Source organism: Cherax quadricarinatus, chromosome 78, assembly GCF_038502225.1.
Source record: "Cherax quadricarinatus isolate ZL_2023a chromosome 78, ASM3850222v1, whole genome shotgun sequence".
NCBI classification, from domain to species: Eukaryota; Metazoa; Arthropoda; class Malacostraca; order Decapoda; family Parastacidae; genus Cherax; species Cherax quadricarinatus.
This window is the reverse complement of record NC_091369.1, coordinates 4,830,098-4,851,198: the sequence shown is the minus strand read 5'-3', so window position 1 is coordinate 4,851,198 and position 21,101 is coordinate 4,830,098. Positions and strand designations below refer to the sequence as shown.

The following is a 21,101-nucleotide window of genomic DNA, read 5'->3' as shown; positions in this document are numbered from 1 at the left end:
AAAGATTTATAAATATTCTAGGTAGTAGGTTGGTAGACAGCAGCTGCCCAGGGAGGTACTACCGTCCTGCCAAGTGAGTGTAAAACGAAAGCCTTTAATTGTTTTACATGATGGTAGGATTGCTGGTGTCCTTTTTTCTGTCTCATAAACATGCAAGATTTCAGGTACGTCTTGCTACTTCTACTTACACTTAGGTCACACTACACATACATGTACAAGCATATATATACACACACCCCTCTGGGTTTTCTGCTATTTTCTTTTTAGTTCTTGTTCTTGTTTATTTCCTCTTACCTCTGTGGGAAAGTGGAACAGAATTCTTCCTCCGTAAGCCATGCGTGTTGTAAGAGGCGACTAAAATGCCGGGAGCAAGGGGCTAGTAACCCCTTCTCCTGTATATATTACTAAATGTAAAAGGAGAAACTTTCGTTTTTCCTTTTGGGCCACCCCGCCTCGGTGGGATACGGCCGATGTGTTGAAAGACAAAGATTTATAAATATCCATTCAGTCATATGTCAATGGAATCGTAAGAAGCTTTTGTTCTATACAGGTAAAATTAATGATTGCCTTTAGGTATATTACTAATAAAGAAATCCAAAAACTGTCCAATGTATGTCAAAAAAAGTCAAATAACATAGTACAAAATGGTTTCCAGCGCTATAAATAAAAAGACTCAAAATATTAAAAAAATCTTGTTTGATTAAAAAATAGCTCTGTTGATTATTAAAAATATCTTTCTAGATTAATTTTTCATCATCTTTCTCAATATGTTCAATACACTTATATTCATTGTGTATTATCAGGACCAGAACTAAAACCTAAGAGCATATGAATGCTCAGTTTTGGTCTTCTGTAACAGAATGGATGTAATTGTATTAGAGAACACGCAGAGAAGGATAACAAAATTTATCCACACTGTAACCACTTTTAAGATCGTTAAAGGGTCAAGAATATATGTAAAGTTTTTGTAGTACCATCAAAAGGAAAAATGAAGCCACAGTCGTAAACTAAAAAAAAAAAAAAAAAAATCGACAAGACAAATGAAACACCGAATATAGGACATTACAAGCACAGCTGCGCTCGTGTAGCTACAGACACTGAAAACAGGACACCACAAGAATAGATTTGCTCCTGTAGTCTGTATGACTCTTATGGGTTTAGTGCTTAGTTATGATTATAATAATAATTTATTTATTATTATCACACTGGCCGATTCCCACCAAGGCAGGGTGGCCCGAAAAAGAAAAACTTTCACCATCATTCACTCCATCACTGTCTTGCCAGAAGGATGCTTTACACTACATTTTTTAAACTGCAACATTAACACCCCTCCTTCAGAGTGCAGGCACTGTACTTCCCATCTCAAGGACTCAATGCTTCTGTAGCTATGAATAGGTAATCATACAAGTTCACACATGAAAAAATATAAAGAGGAAATAAGAGAAATTAGATTGGTCCGTTAATCTAGAATACTGTATAGTAGTCAAGGAGGATTCCTTCCTTTAAACACAGTATAATTCTACAAATTATTTACAAACAGAAGTGTACCCTGTATCTTAGCAAGAAATATTATTTTGTTCAGTGCATTTAAAGGGCCATCTAGTTCAGCCAATGAAAATGATTAAAATATGATGAATGTTTAGGCCCATTGATCAGATTGCAAGATTTCATTTTCTTAACCCAAGAAAATCAGTGTGTCATCGAGGACTGTCTTCCTTATTTCCATTGAGGTCATTCAATCTTGTTTCCCAGAATACGTCCCATACCAGTCAACTAACACCCACGTACCTACTTACTGCTAGGTGAACAGGGACAGCATGTGTAAGGAAACATGCCCAACAATTCCACCCAGTCAGGGATTGAACCACAGACACTCAGTGTGTGAAGTGAGTGCGTTGCCTATCAAGCCATGGTCTAAACAGTACTAAATTAAACAGACAATTAGACAGGGACTTGAACTGTAGTCTGGGCATGTAGCTGGCCTGATTTTGGGCCTACTACATGCCAGGGCCACAGTCTGAGTCCTTGTCCATTCTTCTGTTTATTCACTGACAGACATTTATTATGACTTAATTTGAGTTTTGAGTATTAATGACTCAGGAAGTCGTAATAATATGATTGCAAGCAAACCATGGAATGGATGGGGTAAGGACCCATGGCATGGAGTTTTACGATTCACTCACCATGGGTTCTTACTCCACCTATCCTGCGGTTTATTAGTATTAATTCATATCCTGCCCCCAGTTCAAACTTGGTTTGAGTTATTTTGTAGGCGATTGTTGCCTATGGCCTTAGATTACGGAAGTGGCTTTATAAAGCCAAAATGTGCAGTACTTTGCTCCTTTGTATATACTCAGCCTTCTTATCAAGGTTCATCTGTGGGTGAAGTGTCATCAGTAAATGATTGCTTTATACTTCATTTGCATTTCTTTACTTCAGTGTCAGTATTTTATACCATTTTCTCTTTATATACAATATGTACATATCTTCCGTATGCAGTTTAATGTGATCCTTTATTGACAACGTTTCGCCCACACAGTGGGCTTTTTCAAGTCACAAACAGATCTGTTTGTGACTTGAAAAAGCCCACTGTGTGGGCAAAACATTGTCAATAAAGGATCACATTAAACTGCATATGTGTGTATGTTTCCATTGTGTCGGTATTTTATACCATTTATTTTCTTCATGTACATATCTTCCATTTTATTGTTTGCATGGAAAGTTATGTGTACCATGGAACAGCATTTATTACACTGTGTTTATTATAATTTATATGTGATACATGAGTACTCACTCACCTTTGGTAGTTGTATATATTTGGGCTCTGTTTCTCAGCCATGAATAATCTGGTGTAATGACACTATGACACTATGTAATTTGTCATATCTAGAAGGCATGTCTTGTTCAGTTTTCACTAGGGTAGGTCTCTTTTATATGCATTAGTCATAAATAATTTGGAATACATTAAACATATAAATCTTTTTGTATTACACTTTATCTTGGTGTGAGTGATTTTAAAATAATGTACAGTACCTGTACTCTGAAGGAGGGTGGGAATGTTGCAGCTCAGATTGAATGAACAACAGAGAGAGCATTTCTTATTTTTTGGGTCGTCCTACCTTGGTGGTACATGGCCGGTGCATTAAAAATATATATTATTTCCAGAGTGGCTTGTGTGCGTCTGTTGTGGCAGAAGTAGTAAAGTCTGTGAGTTGTTTATGTGACTTATTCTGCTCAAGTGCTCACCACCGCTGGGTCCTGGAAGCACTTCTGCCTCTCCATACCCTCCACCCTATTGAAGACCACATCACCCAGCAGCACATCATTCTGGCTACCTGTAAAGCTCTTGCAACTCTTAGATTGGCCAAACAGGTGAAAAAAAAGCATGTTTTTTGAGTCGTGGATAAAATATTGTTTCAGTCGAAGTCAATTGAAATGATTATTTAAACTGTGGATAAAAGAAGTGAAATAAAGTCCCACCTGGATCATTTATATAAACATTTTCTTATTATCCAGAAAGATAGAAGGGGAAGCCATGAAGAAATTGCACAAATAGATGAAGATGAAAGAAATTGACCTGAGTAGAGTTATTGTGTTAACTTCAAAATTCCTACACTATTTAAAAATCTACATTTTTGTATTTTACATATTGCCGTTTATAAAGCAGTTATTTGTATTATTTTTCTTGTAGGAGGTGAGCTCATCACTGAGTGAAGGTGTGATACACATAGTGGAGAGTGGACTCAAGAGTGGACAGGTGTCTGTACGTACCTGCGCCGTCCAAGGCCTCCTCTACCTTCTCCAGGGACCATCGGAGGAGAGCCCGCCCCTCATTGTTCTGGCTGCTAACTACATTCTCAAATACAATGATGGGTAAGTTGACAGCCTTAACTCAAGAGCTGTAACTGGCATAAAAGATTTTTTTTTTAACACACTGGCCGTCTCCATTGAAAAAGAAACACTTTCACCATCATTCACATTATCATTGTCTTGCTAGAGGCATGCAAATGCAACAGTTCAGATGACCCTTCAAACAACAAATATCCCCATGCCTTCTTCAGAGTGCAGGCACTGTACTTCCCACCTCCATCTTACATGAGATTTTCTTTTTCCTGCTTACTGTAGAATCTTATATTTATGAAAAGTAGTAAATCAGTGTGCCATTGCACACTACTATGCAACTGTGAGATGATAATGAGACCAAAAAAAATTAAAACCTTAGCTGACCATACTTATATGGTAATAAATTTTACACTCTGATAAGAGTATTTTTTTCATCGTCACTCTTGCTTTATTTTTGTGTTACTGTATACATAAATAGTTTAGAAAACTGACAAGTTAAATAATGAAACACTTGTGTAACACTTGCACAAGTGTCTCATGCTTTATTTTGGTTGATTTTGAATAAGATAATGGTATACAATACTGACAAATTGATAAGTAAGACAGGTGCAACAATTGGGTGTGTTTATTATGAAATGTTTGACCTACACAGTAGGCTTCTCTGACTGAAGAAGCCTACTGTGTAAGTGAAGCATTTCAGAATAAAGATACCTAACTGTTGTACATGTGTCTCACTTATCAACTCAGTTTATTTTAAATAGCTGGTGCTCAGAAATATTGACATCTAGTTAAAAAGCTTGGCAACTCTTAAATGTATTTTTATGCTAGATTTCAGAATGGATTTTCTTTGCAGGAAGAGTCGAGAATGTGAGAGTCATGAGGTGGCCGTGTGGGAGGTGTGGGTTTATTTGGTAGAACACTATGAAACACTACCTGATCCCACTCTGCCATCTACTGCTCTCCACATGGCCCTTTCAACAGCAGCCACTTCTTCCACAACTCCACGTCTCCTCCACCAAGTCTTGAAGGGTGTAGAAAGACTGGTGTTAGTTCAGCAACTCTCCAGTAACACTGTAGAAGTGATCTTCAAATTAGTGATGGACTTGGTTTTAAATGGTTCTCCTTCCACCTCTTTAGCTGCCTTGCCATTATTCATCACTGCTCTTTATGCTAATGTAAGAAACACTGCATCTCTTACACATGGTGTAGCACAAGATGACATGGCATCAGACCCAGAGACTCTCTTACTTGTCATGGAGAAACTCTCCATATTTTTTGACCGGATTCGGGTTGGGTATCCCCATGAGGCAGGTGTTATTGCTGGTCTGCTTGGACCATGCCTTTTAGATGTCCTTCCTGCTAGTCAGATACTGAATAAAGTGATCACAGAATATATTTCTAGCCATCAACCACATCCTCATCTACTCGCCTCAACCCTTTTCCAGGTATTTGAAGGGGCTATCAGTGAGAGTGGGGAAGGTTTAGTACAAGAATGGGTTCTACTTTCGCTTAGCAACTTCACACAACGTAGCCCTATTTCCCTTGCAGTTTGGTGCTTAACTTGCTTCTTCATTGCAGCCTCGAGTAATAGATGGCTCCGAGCAGCTTTTCCTTCCGTTCAAGCACGTCTGGGAAAACTGGATGTTCGTGACATCCAGATATTTTGTCTGGCTGCTTCTCATTTCCGCCAGAGTTTGGCAACGGAAAACCAGAGGGCAAAGTTTGAGGCAGTGTTCCAGGCTGTGGCTACTCCAGGATCACCATTTCAAGAGTTATTAGATTGTATTCAAGATTAATTTCAGTTGCAGCCAGGTTTAATTGTTCGTGAAAATTGTATATATATCATTGCTAGTCAATACATTGACCTAGAGACCCCTATTTAGTTCAGTAACAATTATTTTCTATCCATTGTGCAATCTCAGAGTGTTATTATGTGCCAGAAAATCTGACTGAAGTGGGTGATTGTTCATCGAGGACATTTCTAAGCTTCATTTGTAGTTCAAATACTGAGTGTAAACGTCTCACTGGTATGAAATTTTTTGAGTTAATGAAATTAGTTGTAATAAATATTGCTTTGAGAGATTTCATGGATGCTGGTATGTTGTACTGTATACTGTATTTAAAATTATTGTATTGCATACAGTATTTAAAATTACTGTACTGTATACTGTATTGAAAATTATTTAAGTACGATTACCATGAAAGATATTTTTCTGCATAAATATTTTAGAAAATTACCAAAAAAAGAATGTACTTTTATATCATTATTATTGCTGTTGTAGTTTTGCATTTATATACAGTACAGATATATGGAGAAATTGTATGGTAACTTTAAATTCATCTGAACTAATCCATGAAATTTCAGGAGTAACTGTATGAGTTGTAAGTCAATATACATATATTTTTTGCATGGCTGTGATAAGAAATAGATTAGTTTCTTTATCCATGAGATGGAGTTTATTTGAAAATTAATGTCAAAGATGCTATTTTTTTTCCAAAATAAGGCTTAAATTTACCCAGCATCTTGGGGGCCGAAGTACCATTTATCTTTTTTTCCCAAATTAGCCAGTCCAAATTGAGGGAGGGTGTTCTCGACACCAGAGGGACTTCTTCGCTATAAAATGTGGTACTTGCTGAACTATGTATAACAGTGGTGATTGTTTATGAAGAAATTTTCACCTATTCCCAGGCACATTCTTAGTTGGTCCCTCACCTGTCCCTCATTCTCACCGACCCTCATATTCAAAATACACGCAGCCTTTTTATTCGGTGTTGAGAGTAGTAAGGGAGAACTCGACATCTGCAAGAAATGCCTTGAAATGATTTTTAGGTATGTAAGATCATGTCAAGTGTAAAAGTTTGGAAGCAAAAGATCCAAATGTTCAAGATATGTTTTCATAGTATTTTTTATAATTTTGTTTGGTTACTAGGCAATATTTAAGCAAAATTTATTGTACAGGAGGTAAATTTCTTTTAATATTATTCATATTGTAGTGTTAGACTCGAGTCCTGGAGGTGGGAAATACAGTGCCTGCACTCTGAAGGAGGGAAGTACAGTGCCTGCACTCTGAAGGAGGGAAGTACAGTGCCTGCACTCTGAAGGAGGGAAGTACAGTGCCTGCACTCTGAAGGAGGGGTGGAGATATGTTGCAGTTTTTGAACTGTAGTATCGACATGCCTCTGGCAAGACAGTGATGGAATGAGTGATGATGAAAGTGTTTCTTCTTTTTTGGGTCACCCTGCCTTGGTAGGAAACGGCCGATGTGTTAAAAAAAAAAAATCAGTGTCATTATGCCATGATATGGTTCCCAGAATTATCAAACTTCAGTTCTGATGGAACATTTACTGAACCTTTAAACTTAGCAGCAATGGAGATAGGATGTATGTATGATTGTTTCATAACCCTTATATATCTAAAAAGGTTTTGTGTACTCTTAGTTTTAAAGCCTATATAAAAAATATAACTGCCAGTAGAGAGTGTCAAGCTTCAGTCATCATCAGTATTCCTTATAGTTGGCTTAGCAGTCAGGCCAGTGTGCCTCACATGTCAAGAGTGACCTACTCAAGTTGGAATCGTCCTAGACTGCCAACCCACACAATGGAAATTTAGTTTTACAATAAGATGGGCTTGGAGAGGGATTGTGTTGTACACAGCTATTGGAGAGACTGTTTGTGTGTTGTACACAGCTGTTAGAGAAACATTGTGTGTTGTACACACAGCTGAACTACACTAGTTCTACTAAGATTATTACCTGAATTCAGCATTAAGAATGCAGGTTTGTTTTTAATTCAGGTTTAAAATGGTTTGAATAAATTCACTGTATACTGCATTTCAAGAAGGTTTTGTGTTTTGTGATGCAGTGCATTTATTCACTGACCGGGTGTGTATTGTGTTTTAATTTTACATGTTACTTATGCCTTCTACAATTGAAGAAAATTATAAATTAATGCTCTCCATGTTTCCTTCTATCTTACATCTTTGATTGTTCTCTAGGCTTTAATTGCATACTGTCTTTCATAATTTATTATATATTATGACGGTTTCCGTTTTAATGCAGTATATGGTTAATTTCACGGATCATATCAACTTGTACGAGTATGGGTTATGCCAATTCTAATCAGGCGAGTTGTATGACCTTCCATAGTCATTAACCTTGTACTGCACATGCCATGTTCTCACTCTGGCATATATCCTGTGATTAACATATCTCTGTCTGTTGTCTCGAATATCAGTGGACAATGCGGTATAATTTAAATCGCTTACATTCTTTCAGTAGTTATGATGTAAGTGTTCTAAACACTGATCAGTGACAGGTAAATCCCACATGGATGAAAAATAAAAGAATGGAAACGATCTGTATTTTTTAGCCTCAGTTTCCTGAGGTTCTTGCTTAAGGCTGAAGATACACATGCTTTCTACCTCTTATTTTTTGTATAAGGAACTTGACTCTTTTTTTTTTTTTTTTTTTCAGTAGAATAACGTATGAAAATGTGTATCTACATGCCACCTTATTTGACAGTCTGAAGAATAAAAAGGCACAGTGCCATGACTGGAACAATACACAAATAACCTACACATAGGAGAAAGAGACTTATGAGGACATTTCGGTCTCACCTGGACCATTAACAAGTCACACAAGAGTTAATGGTCCAAATCAGACCGAAGTGTCGTCATTATTTTCTCTCCTTTGAGTGAGGTATTTCTGTATTGACGGTCTGATCTGTCATTCCTGTCTCACAAACCCCTTGTAGAGTAACATTGATACAATACACTTGTGAAGTATCTTGTAATAGCCTGTTTTTTTAAACTCATTGAAGTGTCATGCAGATCCTCTGTAAAAGGAAGTTATGTTATTCTGTGGGCAACCTTAAGTTTTATTAATAGCTAATAAAATAATGTTTTAATTTTCTGAAGACTTAATGAAATAAATTCACAATGTAGAGGCCACAGTTCTCTGGCTGGAACAATTCGCAGCTAACCTGCAGTTTGGAGAAGAAAATTAGATGCCATTTTGGTCAGTCCTGAGCTTTGTCACTGCCTTTTCATCTCCCATTCTCACTGTTGTGATGATATTAGTCCAGGATACACAGAAATACTGTTACGAGTTCACTTTCCAAATTAGGGTTAGTTATTCTTTCCCAACTCGCTGAATTTATGAAAGATTCTCAGCCTTTGATTAAAAAAAAATAAATAATGATGGTATGGTTTGGAACTAATGAAGAAATGTGTAATTCTAAAGCCCTTTCATAAATGCAGTATTCATATATGGTTCTGCTTTTTAGCTTCTGGAAAGGAGTTTTACAGCGCATCAGTCGAACATTTCTAATTTTTAACTCTATGAGAAAAACATTTTGGATGTGTAAATTAATATACTTCAACTGTATTTGAAAGAGAATTAAACCGAGAAATAATGTAAAATCATTACTAATTATTTTATGACTATTTGGCAAATGGAGTTTAGCATTGGTTTTTTACAGGTACATAGGAAGTTTGGACCTATCTTAATAAACTGGAGAAAAAAAGTTTTGTTTTTGAATTCTCTTCAAAGGGAGGTGCCTTGATGCTGGTGTAGGGCTAATCCAAGGAGTTGGATCAACCCTGATTACCTCACATTCCCACCAGCAATGTATAATCCTTGTAGATGTAGCATTACCCCATGATTGAAATATTTCGTGCAAGAATTGCCACAATTGATTCACAAACATTTATACAGTACAGTTCTCCATTGTTTAAAGATTAAGCATACAGCTCTGAATGGCTGGAAGAGTTGATGGTAAAATTTTTTTTATTATATTCAGAGGCTGTATGACCTATTCAGGTTGTGTGTTTGATTGTACTGTATTTAGGAAAATCGTTTTAAAAAAATTCTTAGTTGACTGAATATTGTATATAAGACTGTTTTTCATTTCTACTGCTGGTAAAGATGTTAATTATGAGAAACGAGTAAATGGTGATGAAGGGAAGGCAAGACATTTATTGAAGGTCAAGTAAATAACCTCAAAATGAGGATTATATCTCCTATCATTATATTATAATTTTGTTGATTTTCACTCAGCTGTAGATATGTGAGCTTCCATTCACTTGGGTAGCAATGTAAATTACTAAAGCATTGGAATAGCTGTATATAAATATAATGTATATACTATATATATATATATATAAATAAAGGAATTGTATAGATGAATATTATGTTAGCTTTTGTTGAGAATATCTGGTAATAAAATAAATTATATTATGGTTGGTTTTGTTTTTATAATTAAACAAATTACCTTATTATTTTGAAATATGGTCTTCCTTTACTCTTGTGCTCGTGAAACTCGTGCCATGACCCACGTGACATAGACGACCAAAAAGGCACAATACCATGACTGGAATAATACACAAATAACCCGCACATAGGAGAGAGGAGCTTATGATGTTTCAGTCCGACTTGGACCATTTACAAGTCTCACACTGTGATTTGTAAATGGTCCAAGTCAGACTGAAATGTCATAAGCTTTTCTCTCAATGTGCAGGTTATTTGTGAAATGACACAGGAGCCTTCCTGGAGATGTCTGTCATTGATGCTGGAGAATGGTTCTGCATCTAGAAAAATGAAACTGACCCTTTCCCTCCCCACTTCCTCAGATCAAACCAGATGACGGTAATAATAGAGAAAATTTTCAGTTCAGCAGTTAGATGGCACCCACAGTTTTAGCATTTAGTTTTGATTGTAATAATAATAATGTGGATTAATTGTTACAGAAGAGAAAGTTCCAAGTTAGTTTACTATCCTTGTTTTGCACTCAATGACTATCCTATGGATGGTAACCCACTATAAGAAGGTTACTCAATGCTGTCCCTCAAGGGAGGTTCCTTGATGCTGGTGAGGGGCTCTTGATCTAGAGAATTGGATCTGTGCTCCAGTCCCCTGGATTAAGCCTGGAATACCTTCCACTCTCCCTGCCCAGGCGCTGTATAATCCTATGGGTTTAGCGCTCCCCCTTAATTAAAATAATACTCAATGCTGTTGAGGGCACTCTTGATTCAACGAAGTGAACTTATCCTCCCCTGCCTTGGATCCAAATTTTAAGGCTTCTTGTTCCTCAGGCGCTGTATAGTCCTTGTGGCTTAGCGCTTCTTTTTGATTATAATAATAATAATGTTCCTCAGGCATACCCCTCAAGGAAGGTTCCTTGATGTTGGTGAGGGGCTCTTGATTTAGGGAATTGGATCTGTGCTCCAGTTCCCCGAATTAAGCCTGAATGCCTTCCACATCCCCCCCCCCCAGGCGCTGTATAATCCTCCGGGTTTAGCGCTTCCCCCTTGATTATAATAATAATAATCCTCAGGCATAACCCCTACAGGTTTAACGCTTCCCTCCCGACTAAAATATCTTCCATGGATCAACCCAGACTGCCTCCCATTCCCACTGTGCTATAACACTCCTAACTCCCCATTAGTAAAATATAAACAAGAACGATACATCACGGTTTAGGCTGTACAAATGACTAAAAAAGGCCTAGTAAAACCCACTGAAACTGAGTGGGGGGGTGAGACCCCTACCCACCCTCAGGATAATTTACGAAAAGTTGAATTTTCGCATGACCCTTGTGGGTTTAGCACTCATGCTTGCAATAATAATTCCTCTCAAGGGAGGCTCCTTGATCCTGGTGAGGGGCTCTTGATCCCAGAATTGAGCTTGGAATGCCTTCTACCCCTTAACAAGTGCTGTATAATCCTTCCAGGTTTAGCGCTCCCCATATTAATAATAATAATAATCTGCTATTCACTTCCTCTTTCAGATAACTTACGGTATTATTTCCGGTCTCTTAATTAACATCAAGGTTCACAGGATGTTAAAGCTTTATTTACAAGCTCTAAGCTTGTAAATAAAGCTTAGGAAAATTTATTCTAATCCTCACTTTAAATAATAAGACAAATTGAGAGGTTTCCTTGGGGGTTTCCTGGTTATTAAACCTCTTCATGATTAATTGTCCTCGGGTTAATAATGTTCTAGGGTTAACAACCCTGCGAGGTTAACCATGTGAAGTTAACAACTCTGTGAGGTTAACCCTGTGAGGTTAACAACCCTGTGAAGTTAACAACCCTGTGAAGTTAACAACCCTGTGAGGTTAACAGCTCTGTGAGGTTAACCTTGTGGGTTTAACAACCCTGTGAGGTTAAAATTCCTGCAAGAAAAACCCTTCAACGTTAAAAACCCTTAGAGGTTAAAAACATTGCGAAGTTAAAAATCCTTTGAGGTTGAAAACCCTCAATGTTAAAAATCTTGCAAAATTAAAAAAAAAAACCTGACGTTAAAAAGCCTTTGAGGTTAACACCCGTCAAGGTTAAAAACCCCGCGAGGTTATCATGGAGTGGAGGAGGGAGGGAGGGAGGGGAGGGTTGACACTCCCTCAGTAGAATGTATTAGTAACCACCACTTAATTACCCCTTTCTATACCACTTATCCAGGAATTTTATCTACGCACAAAGGGAGGGGGGATGCTGATCCTTTTTAATCCCCTTCTGTGATCCACTTAAGTTACCACTTTCTACAGAAGAGAACAAGAGAACCTCTCAACTTCTTGCCAGACCACTTACTAAATTACCAATGCCCTGTTATTAATGACCCTAGTGTAGTCGATAGACTTTAAGCCCCCCCGCCATTAACTTGATCTTAATGGCCCGAGAGGTTCAAACTAGCTTGAGCAATTACTAGATTAATAGCCTTCCAGCAGGGGTTTATAACCTTGTGGGTTATTCCTCTGGGGTTTTATTTCCTCTGGGTTAGCCTTCTGGGTTTAATGGCCCTCTGGGTTAGCTCTCTGGGGTTATAATTCCTCTGAGTTAGCCTTCTGGGTTTAATGGCCCTCTGGGTTAGCCCTCTGGGGTTATAATTCCTCTGGGTTAGCCTTCTGGGTTTAATGACAATCTGGGTTAGCCCTCTGGGTTTAATAACAAAGTCTGAGGCGGCTACAGTGAAAAACTCTGTTCCACAAGGCACAGTACTCGCTCCCATCTTGTTCCTCATCCTCATATCTGACATAGGAGGCAGAGCTGTCAGCCACAGCACCGTGTCTTTCTTTGCAGATGACACCCGAATTTGCATGACAGTGTCTTCCATCGAAGACACCGTAAGACTCCAGGCGGACATCATCCAAATCCTTAAATGGGCCACAGAAAACAATATGAAGTTCAATGATGAGAAATTTCCATTACTCTGATATGGAAAACTCGAGGAAATTACCTGGAGTTTACCTGGAGAGAGTTCCGGGGGTTAACGCCCCCGCGGCCCGGTCTGTGGCCACGCCTCCTGGTGGATCAGAGCCTGATCAACCAGGCTGTTACTGTTGGCTGCACGCAAACCAACGTACGAGCCACAGCCCGGCTGGTCAGGAACCGACTTTAGGTGCTTGTCCAGTGCCAGCTTGAAGACTGCCAGGGGTCTGTTGGTAATCCCACTTATGTATGCCGGGAGGCAGTTGAACAGTCTCGGGCCCCTGACACTTATTGTATGGTCTCTTAACGTGCTAGTGACACCCCTGCTTTTCATTGGGGGATGTTGCGTCGTCTGCCAAGTCTTTTGCTTTCGTAGTTTACCTGGAGACCTGGAGAGAGTTCTGGGGGTCAACGCCCCCGCGGCCCGGTCTGTGACCAGGCCTCCTGGTGGATCAGAGCCTGATCAACCAGGCTGTTGCTGCTGGCTGCACGCAAACCAACGTACGAGCCACAGCCCGGCTGATCAGGAACTGACTTTAGGTGCTTGTCCAGTGCCAGCTTGAAGACTGCCAGGGGTCTGCTGGTAATCCCCCTTATGTGTGCTGGGAGGCAGTTGAACAGTCTCGGGCCCCTGACACTTATTGTATTGTAGTGAGTGATTTTCGTGTGCAAGTTCGGTACTAGTCCCTCTAGGATTTTCCAGGTGTATATAATCATGTTTCTCTCCCGCCTGCGTTCCAGGGAATACAGGTTTAGGAACCTCAAGCGCTCCCAGTAATTGAGGTGTTTTATCTCCGTTATGCGCGCCGTGAAGGTTCTCTGTACATTTTCTAAGTCAGCAATTTCACCTGCCTTGAAAGGTGCTGTTAGTGTGCAGCAATATTCCAGCCTAGATAGAACAAGTGACCTGAAGAGTGTCATCATGGGCTTGGCATCCCTAGTTTTGAAGGTTCTCATTATCCATCCTGTCATTTCTCTAGCAGATGCGATTGATACAATGTTATGGTCCTTGAAGGTGAGATCCTCCGACATGATCACTCCCAGGTCTTTGACGTTGGTGTTTCGCTCTATTTTGTGGCCAGAATTTGTTTTGTACTCTGGTGAAGATTTAATTTCCTCGTGTTTGCTATATCTGAGTAATTGAAATTTCTCATCGTTAAACTTCATATTGTTTTCTGCAGCCCACTGAAAGATTTGGTTGATGTCCGCCTGGACCCTTGCAGTGTCTGCAATGGAAGACACTGTCATGCAGATTCGGGTGTCATCTGCAAAGGAAGACACGGTGCTGTGGCTGACATCCTTGTCTATGTCAGATATGAGGATAAGGAACAAGATGGGAGCGAGTACTGTGCCTTGTGGAACAGAGCTTTTCACCGTAGCTGCCTCGGACTTTACTCTGTTGACTACTGCTCTCTGTGTTCTGTTAGTGAGGAAATTATAGATCCATCGACCGACTTTTCCTGTTATTCCTTTAGCACGCATTTTGTGCGCTATTACGCCATGGTCACACTTGTCGAAGGCTTTTTGCAAAGTCTGTATATATTACATCTGCATTCTTTTTGTTTTCTAGTGCATTTAGGACCTTGTCGTAGTGATCCAATAGTTGAGACAGACAGGAGCGACCTGTTCTAAACTCATGTTGCCCTGGGTTGTGTAATTGATGGGTTTCTAGATGGGTGGTGATCTTGCTTCTTAGGACCCTTTCAAAGATTTTTATGATATGGGATGTTAGTGCTATTGGTCTGTAGTTCTTTGCTATTGCTTTACTGCCCCCTTTGTGGAGTGGGGCTATGTCTGTTGTTTTTAGTAACTGTGGGACGACCCCCGTGTCCATGCTCCCTCTCCATAGGATGGTAAAAGCTCGTGATAGGGGCTTCTTGCAGTTCTTGATGAACACGGAGTTCCAAGTTCCATGAGTCTGGCCCTGGGGCAGAGTGCATGGGCATGTCATTTATCGCCTGTTCGAAGTCATTTGGCGTCAGGATAACATCAGATAGGCTTGTGTTAACCAAATTCTGTGGCTCTCTCATAAAAAATTAATTTTGATCTTCGACTCTCAGTCTGGTTAGCGGCTTGCTAAAAACTGAGTCATATTGGGACTTGAGTAGCTCACTCATTTCTTTGCTGTCATCTGTGTAGGACCCATCTTGTTTAAGTAGGGCCCCAATACTGGACGTTGTTCTCGACTTTGATTTGGCATAGAAGAAGAAATACTTTGGGTTTCTTTCGATTTCATTTATGGCTTTTAGTTCTCCCCGCGATTCCTGACTCCTATAAGATTCCTTTAGCTTAAACAAATTCCAATAACAAAATGGAGTGAAAAACTAATGTGAAGGACCTGGGAGTGATAATGTCAGAGGATCTCACTTTCAAAGATCACAACAACGCATCTAACACATCTGCTAGGAAAATAGCAGGATGGATAATGAGAACCTTCAAAACTAGGGATGCCAAGCCCAAATTCCAACTACGCAATAGAGCAGTAACAGGCTTGTTGATCAGACGCTGATCCATCGCGAGGCCTGGTCTCAGACCGAGCCGCGGGGGCGTCGACCCCTGAAACCCTCTCCAATTATTAAATCTTAAATCTCGCAATGTAGTAATAATGTGAATGGGATATGATTGATGAGAGAGAGAGAGAGAGAGAGAGAGAGAGAGAGAGAGAGAGAGAGAGAGAGAGAGAGAGGAGTCACGGAGAAGAGGAAATAGATGAATTGGCAGCTTTATCGACATTAAAGTTGAGATACGAAGCTCTTAACAGTTAGTAACGCAACACTTAGTAACGCAACACTTAGTAACGCAGCACTTAGTAACGCAGCACTTAGTAACGCAACACTTAGTAACGCAACACTTAGTAACGCAACACTTCAACAACCCCAAAATTGTTAGTTTTATTGGAAAACAGTTTTAATTAAAAAAATATTTTGAAAATAGAAAAATATCAAATTTTCTCTAACAATAATCATAATAATATCATTAATAATAATAATAACAACTCATAAGTCGATAAATTCGCTCTACATACACAGAAGAAAAATAAAGAGAGAGAGATAGAGATGAAAGAGACAGAGATAGAGATGAAAGAGACAGAGATAGAGATGAAAGAGACAGAGATAGAGATGAAAGAGACAGAGACAGAGATGAAGGAGATATCTCTGGTGTGTAAGTCTGGTAGAGGCTGAGAGCAGAGTATCGACCTCCCGTCATTGCTGGCTACCACAAAATAACCCTCATTTCAACCCAAATTCCGCCTTATTTAGCTTATAATTTCCCTATTGCGTCCCGTAGTCTTGAAGAGCGAAAGTTATACATCGGCCAGAGTGTCGTAGAAGTGGTGTCATGCCCTGGGAAAAGGGGTTTAGAGAGGGATCTTCTCCCCTTTCTTTTGGTCCGGGAGAGCTGGTGGCATCCCTTCATCCGGATGTGTGTGTTCATCTGCGCATGTTTGTGGATGCTGTATGACCAGCTTTCCATCAGGCATTTATCACAGCTTTAGCTGTGTGTGTGTGCACCAGCTGGGTGACTGCCCCAGCTTAGTGTTGGGGGTGTGGGTGGGAAGGTGGGGTGTGGGATGAGCAAGGATGCTGCTGTGGGGTTTGGCAGGGGGAGATAAGGATGCTGGTTCTTGGTGCCTGACAGAGCAACATCCTTCAGAGCACTTCCGGGATGCTGGACATGACGTAGGACAGAGTGAGAGGACATTCTCTCTCTCTCTCTCTCTCTCTCTCTCTCTCTCTCTCTCTCTCTCTCCCATCACAAAAGGACAAAACGATATACATAGTACAATTCCCCAGAATGTATGCTCGTGTGGATTTGAATGTATACATATCGACGTTTCCGTGTATATACGTGCTTTCACATGTATATTTTTATATACGTGTGTACCTCCCTCTAAATAAGTTCGTATTTACATGTACGAATATAATTTCGTGTATATACGTGTGTATTTTCGTGTACGTATGTGGGTGTTTCTGGTGAATATGTGCGTATTTTGTTTGTGTATGTTTATTTAACAACTAATGAAGAAAAAGAAGAAGAAGAAGAAGAAGAAGAAGACGAAGACGAAGGCGGTTTGATAACTATTCTGTTAGGTTAATAAATACTAATCAAGAAAGATTAACAACTCAGGCTGACCCAAGAATGGCTAAGTTGTGTCTTGTACTGGAGTTTACCTGGAGAGAGTTCTGGGGGTCAACGCCCCCGCGGCCCGGTCTGTGACCAGGCCTCCTGGTGGATCAGAGCCTGATCAACCAGGCTGTTGCTGCTGGCTGCACGCAAACCAACGTACGAGCCACAGCCCGGCTGATCAGGAACCGACTTTAGGTGCTTGTCCAGTGCCAGCTTGAAGACTGCAAGGGGTCTGTTGGTAATCCCCCTTATGTATGCTGGGAGGCAGTTGAACAGTCTCGGGCCCCTGACACTTATTGTATGGTCTCTTAACGTGCTAGTGACACCCCTGCTTTTCATTGGGGGATGTTGCGTCGTCTGCCAAGTCTTTTGCTTTCGTAGTGAGTGGATTTTCGTGTGCAAGTTCGGTACTAGTCCCTCTAGGATTTTCCAGGTGTATATAATCATGTATCTCTCCCGCCTGCGTTCCAGGGAATACAGTTTTAGGAACCTCAAGCGCTCCCAGTAATTGAGGTGTTTTATCTCCGTTATGCGCGCCGTGAAAGTTCTCTGTACATTTTCTAGGTCGGCAATTTCACCTGCCTTGAAAGGTGCTATTAGTGTGCAGCAATATTCCAGCCTTAGATAGAACAAGTGACCTGAAGAGTGTCATCATGGGCTTGGCCTCCCTAGTTTTGAAGGTTCTCATTATCCATCCTGTCATTTTTGCTATCAGATGCGATTGATACAATGTTATGGTCCTTGAAGGTGAGATCCTCCGACATGATCACTCCCAGGTTTTGACGTTGGTGTTTCGCTCTATTTTGTGGCCAGAATTTGTTTTGTACTCTGATGAAGATTTAATTTCCTCGTGTTTACCATATCTGAGTAATTGAAATTTCTCATCGATGAACTTCATATAGTGTGTCTTGTAGTAGTGTGTCTTGTAGCAGTGTGTCTTGTAGTAGTGTGTCTTGTAGTAGTGTGTCTTGTAGCAGTGTGTCTTGTAGTAGTGTGTCTTGTAGTAGTGTGTCTTGTAGCAGTGTGTCTTGTAGTAGTGTGTCTTATAGCAGTGTGTCTTGTAGTAGTATGTCTTGAAGTAGTGTGTCTTGTAGCAGTGTGTCTTGTAGTAGTGTGTCTTGTAGTAGTGTGTCTTGTAGCAGTGTGTCTTGTAGTAGTGTGTCTTGTAGTAGTGTGTATTGTAGTAGTGTGTCTTAGTAGTGTGTCTTGTAGCAGTGTCTTGTATAGCAGTGTGTCTTGTAGTAGTGTGTCTTGTAGCAGTGTGTCTTGTAGTAGTGTGTCTTGTGTGGGTGTGTGTGTAGTAGTGTGCCTTGTAGTAGTGTGTCTTGTAGCAGTGTGTGTCTTGTAGCAGTGTGTCCTTGCTGGCAATTAATGTCTTGTAGTAGTAGGTCTTGGAGTAGTGTGTCTTGTAGCAGTGTGTCTTGTAGAAGTGTGTCTTGTAGTAGTGTGTCTTGTAGAAGTGTCTTGTAGTAGTGTGCCTTGAAGCAGTTTGTCTTGTAGTAGTGTGTCTTGTAGAAGTGTATCTTGTAGTAGTGTGTCTTGTAGTAGTGCGTCTTGTAGTAGTGTGTCTTGTAGTAGTGTGTCTTGTAGTAGTGTGTCTTTTATTAGTTTGTCTTGTAGCAGTGTGTCTTGTAGTAGTGTGTCTTGTAGTGGGTGTATGCTTGTAGTGTGTGTCTTGTAGTAGTGTGTCTTGTAGTAGTGTGTCTTTTAGTAGTGTGTCTTGTAGCAGTGTGTCTTGTAGTAGTGTGTCTTGTAGTAGTATGTTTTGTAGTAGTGTGTCTTGTAGTAGTGTGTCTTGTAGTAGTATGTTTTGTAGTAGTGTGTCTTGTAGTAGTGTGTCTTGTAGTAGTATGTTTTGTAGTAGTGTGTCTTGTAGTAGTATGTCTTGAAGTAGTGTGTCTTGCAGCAGTGTGTCTTGTAGTAGTGTGTCTTGTAGTAGTGTGTCTTGTAGCAGTGTGTCTTGTAGTAGTGTGTCTTGTAGTAGTGTGTATTGTAGTAGTGTGTCTTGTAGTAGTGTGTCTTGTAGCAGTGTGTCTTGTAGCAGTGTGTCTTGTAGTAGTGTGTCTTGTAGTAGTGTGTATTGTAGTAGTGTGTCTTGTAGTAGTGTGTCTTGTAGCAGTGTGTCTTGTAGCAGTGTGTCTTGTAGCAGTGTGTCCCGTAGTAGTAGGTCTTGTAGTAGTGTGTCTTGTAGCAGTGTGTCTTGTGGAAGTGTGTCTTGTAGTAGTGTGTCTTGTAGAAGTGTCTTGTAGTAGTGTGCCTTGAAGCAGTTTGTCTTGTAGTAGTGTGTCTTGTAGAAGTGTATCTTGTAGTAGTGTGTCTTGTAGTAGTGCATCTTGTAGTAGTGTGTCTTGTAGTAGTGTGTCTTTTATTAGTTTGTCTTGTAGCAGTGTGTCTTGTAGTAGTGTGTCTTTTATTAGTTTGTCTTGTAGCAGTGTGTCTTGTAGTAGTGTGTCTTGTAGTAGTGTGTCTTGTAGTAGTGTGTCTTGTAGTAGTGTGTCTTGTAGTAGTGTGTCTTGTAGTAGTGTGTCTTGTAGCAGTGTGTCTTGTAGTATTGTGTCTTGTAGTAGAGTGTCTTGTAGTAGTGTGTCTTGTAGTAGTGTGTCTTGTAGTAGTGTGTCTTTTATTAGTTTGTCTTGTAGCAGTGTGTCTTGTAGTAGTGTGTCTTGTAGTAGTGTGTCTTGTAGTAGTGTGTCTTGTAGTAGTGTGTCTTGTAGTAGTGTGTCTTGTAGTAGTGTGTCTTGTAGCAGTGTGTCTTGTAGTATTGTGTCTTGTAGTAGAGTGTCTTGTAGTAGTGTGTCTTGTAGTAGTGTGTCTTGTAGTAGTGTGTCTTGTAGTAGTGTGTCTTGCAGCAGTGTGTCTTGTAGTAGTGTGTCTTGTATTAGTTTGTCTTGTAGCAGTGTGTCTTGTAGTAGTGTGTCTTGTAGCAGTGTGTCTTGTAGCAGTGTGTCTTGTAGTAGTAGGTCTTGTAGTAGTGTGTCTTGTAGCAGTGTATCTTGTAGAAGTGTGTCTTGTAGTAGTGTGTCTTGTAGAAGTGTGTCTTGTAGTAGTGTGCCTTGAAGCAGTTTGTCTTGTAGTAGTGTGTCTTGTAGTAGTGTGTCTTGTAGTAGTGTGTCTTGTAGCAGTGTGTCTTGTAGTAGTGTGTCTTGTGAAAGTGTGTCTTGTAGTAGTGTGTCTTGTAGTAGTGTGTCTTGTAGTAGTGTGTCTTGTAGTAGTGTGTCTTGTATAAGTTTGTCTTGTAGCAGTGAGTCTTGTAGTAGTGTGTCTTGTAGCAGTGTGTCTTGAAGCAGTGTGTCTTGTAGTAGTGTGTCTTGCAGCAGTGTGTCTTGTAGTAGTGTGTCTTGTAGTAGTGTGTCTTGTAGTAGTGTGTCTTGTAGTAGTGTGTCTTGTAGCAGTGTGTCTTGTAGTAGTGTGTCTTGTAGCAGTGTGTCTTGTAGTAGTGTGTCTTGTAGTAGTGTGTCTTGTAGAAGTGTGTCTTGTAGTAGTGTGTCTTGTAGCAGTGTGTCTTGTAGTAGTGTGTCTTGTAGCAGTGTGTCTTCTAGTAGTGTGTCTTGTAGTAGTGTGTCTTGTAACAGTGTGTCTTGTAGTAGTGTGTCTTGTAGTAGTGTGTCTTGTATTAGTTTTTCTTGTAGCAGTGTGTCATGTAGCAGTGTGTCTTGTAGCAGTGTGTCTTGTAGCAGTGTGTCTTGTAGCAGTGTGTCTTGTAGCAGTGTGTCTTGTAGTAGTGTGTCTTGTAGTAGTGTGTCTTGTAGTGTGCCTTGTATTAGTTTGTCTTGTAGCAGTGTGTCTTGTAGCGGTGTGTCTTGTAGCAGCGTGTCTTGTAGTAGTGTGTCTTGTAGTAGTGTGTCTTGTAGTAGTGTGCCTTGTATTAGTTTGTCTTGTAGCAGTGTGTCTTGTAGTAGTGTGTCTTGTAGCAGTGTCTTGTAGTAGT

At 40.0% G+C, this 21,101-nt stretch overlaps 1 protein-coding gene across 2 annotated transcripts in view; it reads left to right on the top strand.

The window, feature by feature from the left end:
* Positions 1 to 10,085, top strand: part of LOC128701567 (huntingtin) — a 94,786-nt gene extending 84,701 nt beyond the window's left edge. For both annotated transcript variants that reach the window (XM_053795337.2, XM_053795336.2), the window contains exons 47-49: positions 3,166 to 3,372; positions 3,692 to 3,873; positions 4,697 to 10,085. In XM_053795337.2, the coding sequence (XP_053651312.2) occupies positions 3,166 to 3,372; positions 3,692 to 3,873; positions 4,697 to 5,639 (1,332 nt within the window). In that variant the 3' untranslated portion in view covers positions 5,640 to 10,085. The remainder of the gene's footprint in view (positions 1 to 3,165; positions 3,373 to 3,691; positions 3,874 to 4,696) is intronic.
* The last annotated feature ends 11,016 nt before the right edge of the window (positions 10,086 to 21,101 follow it).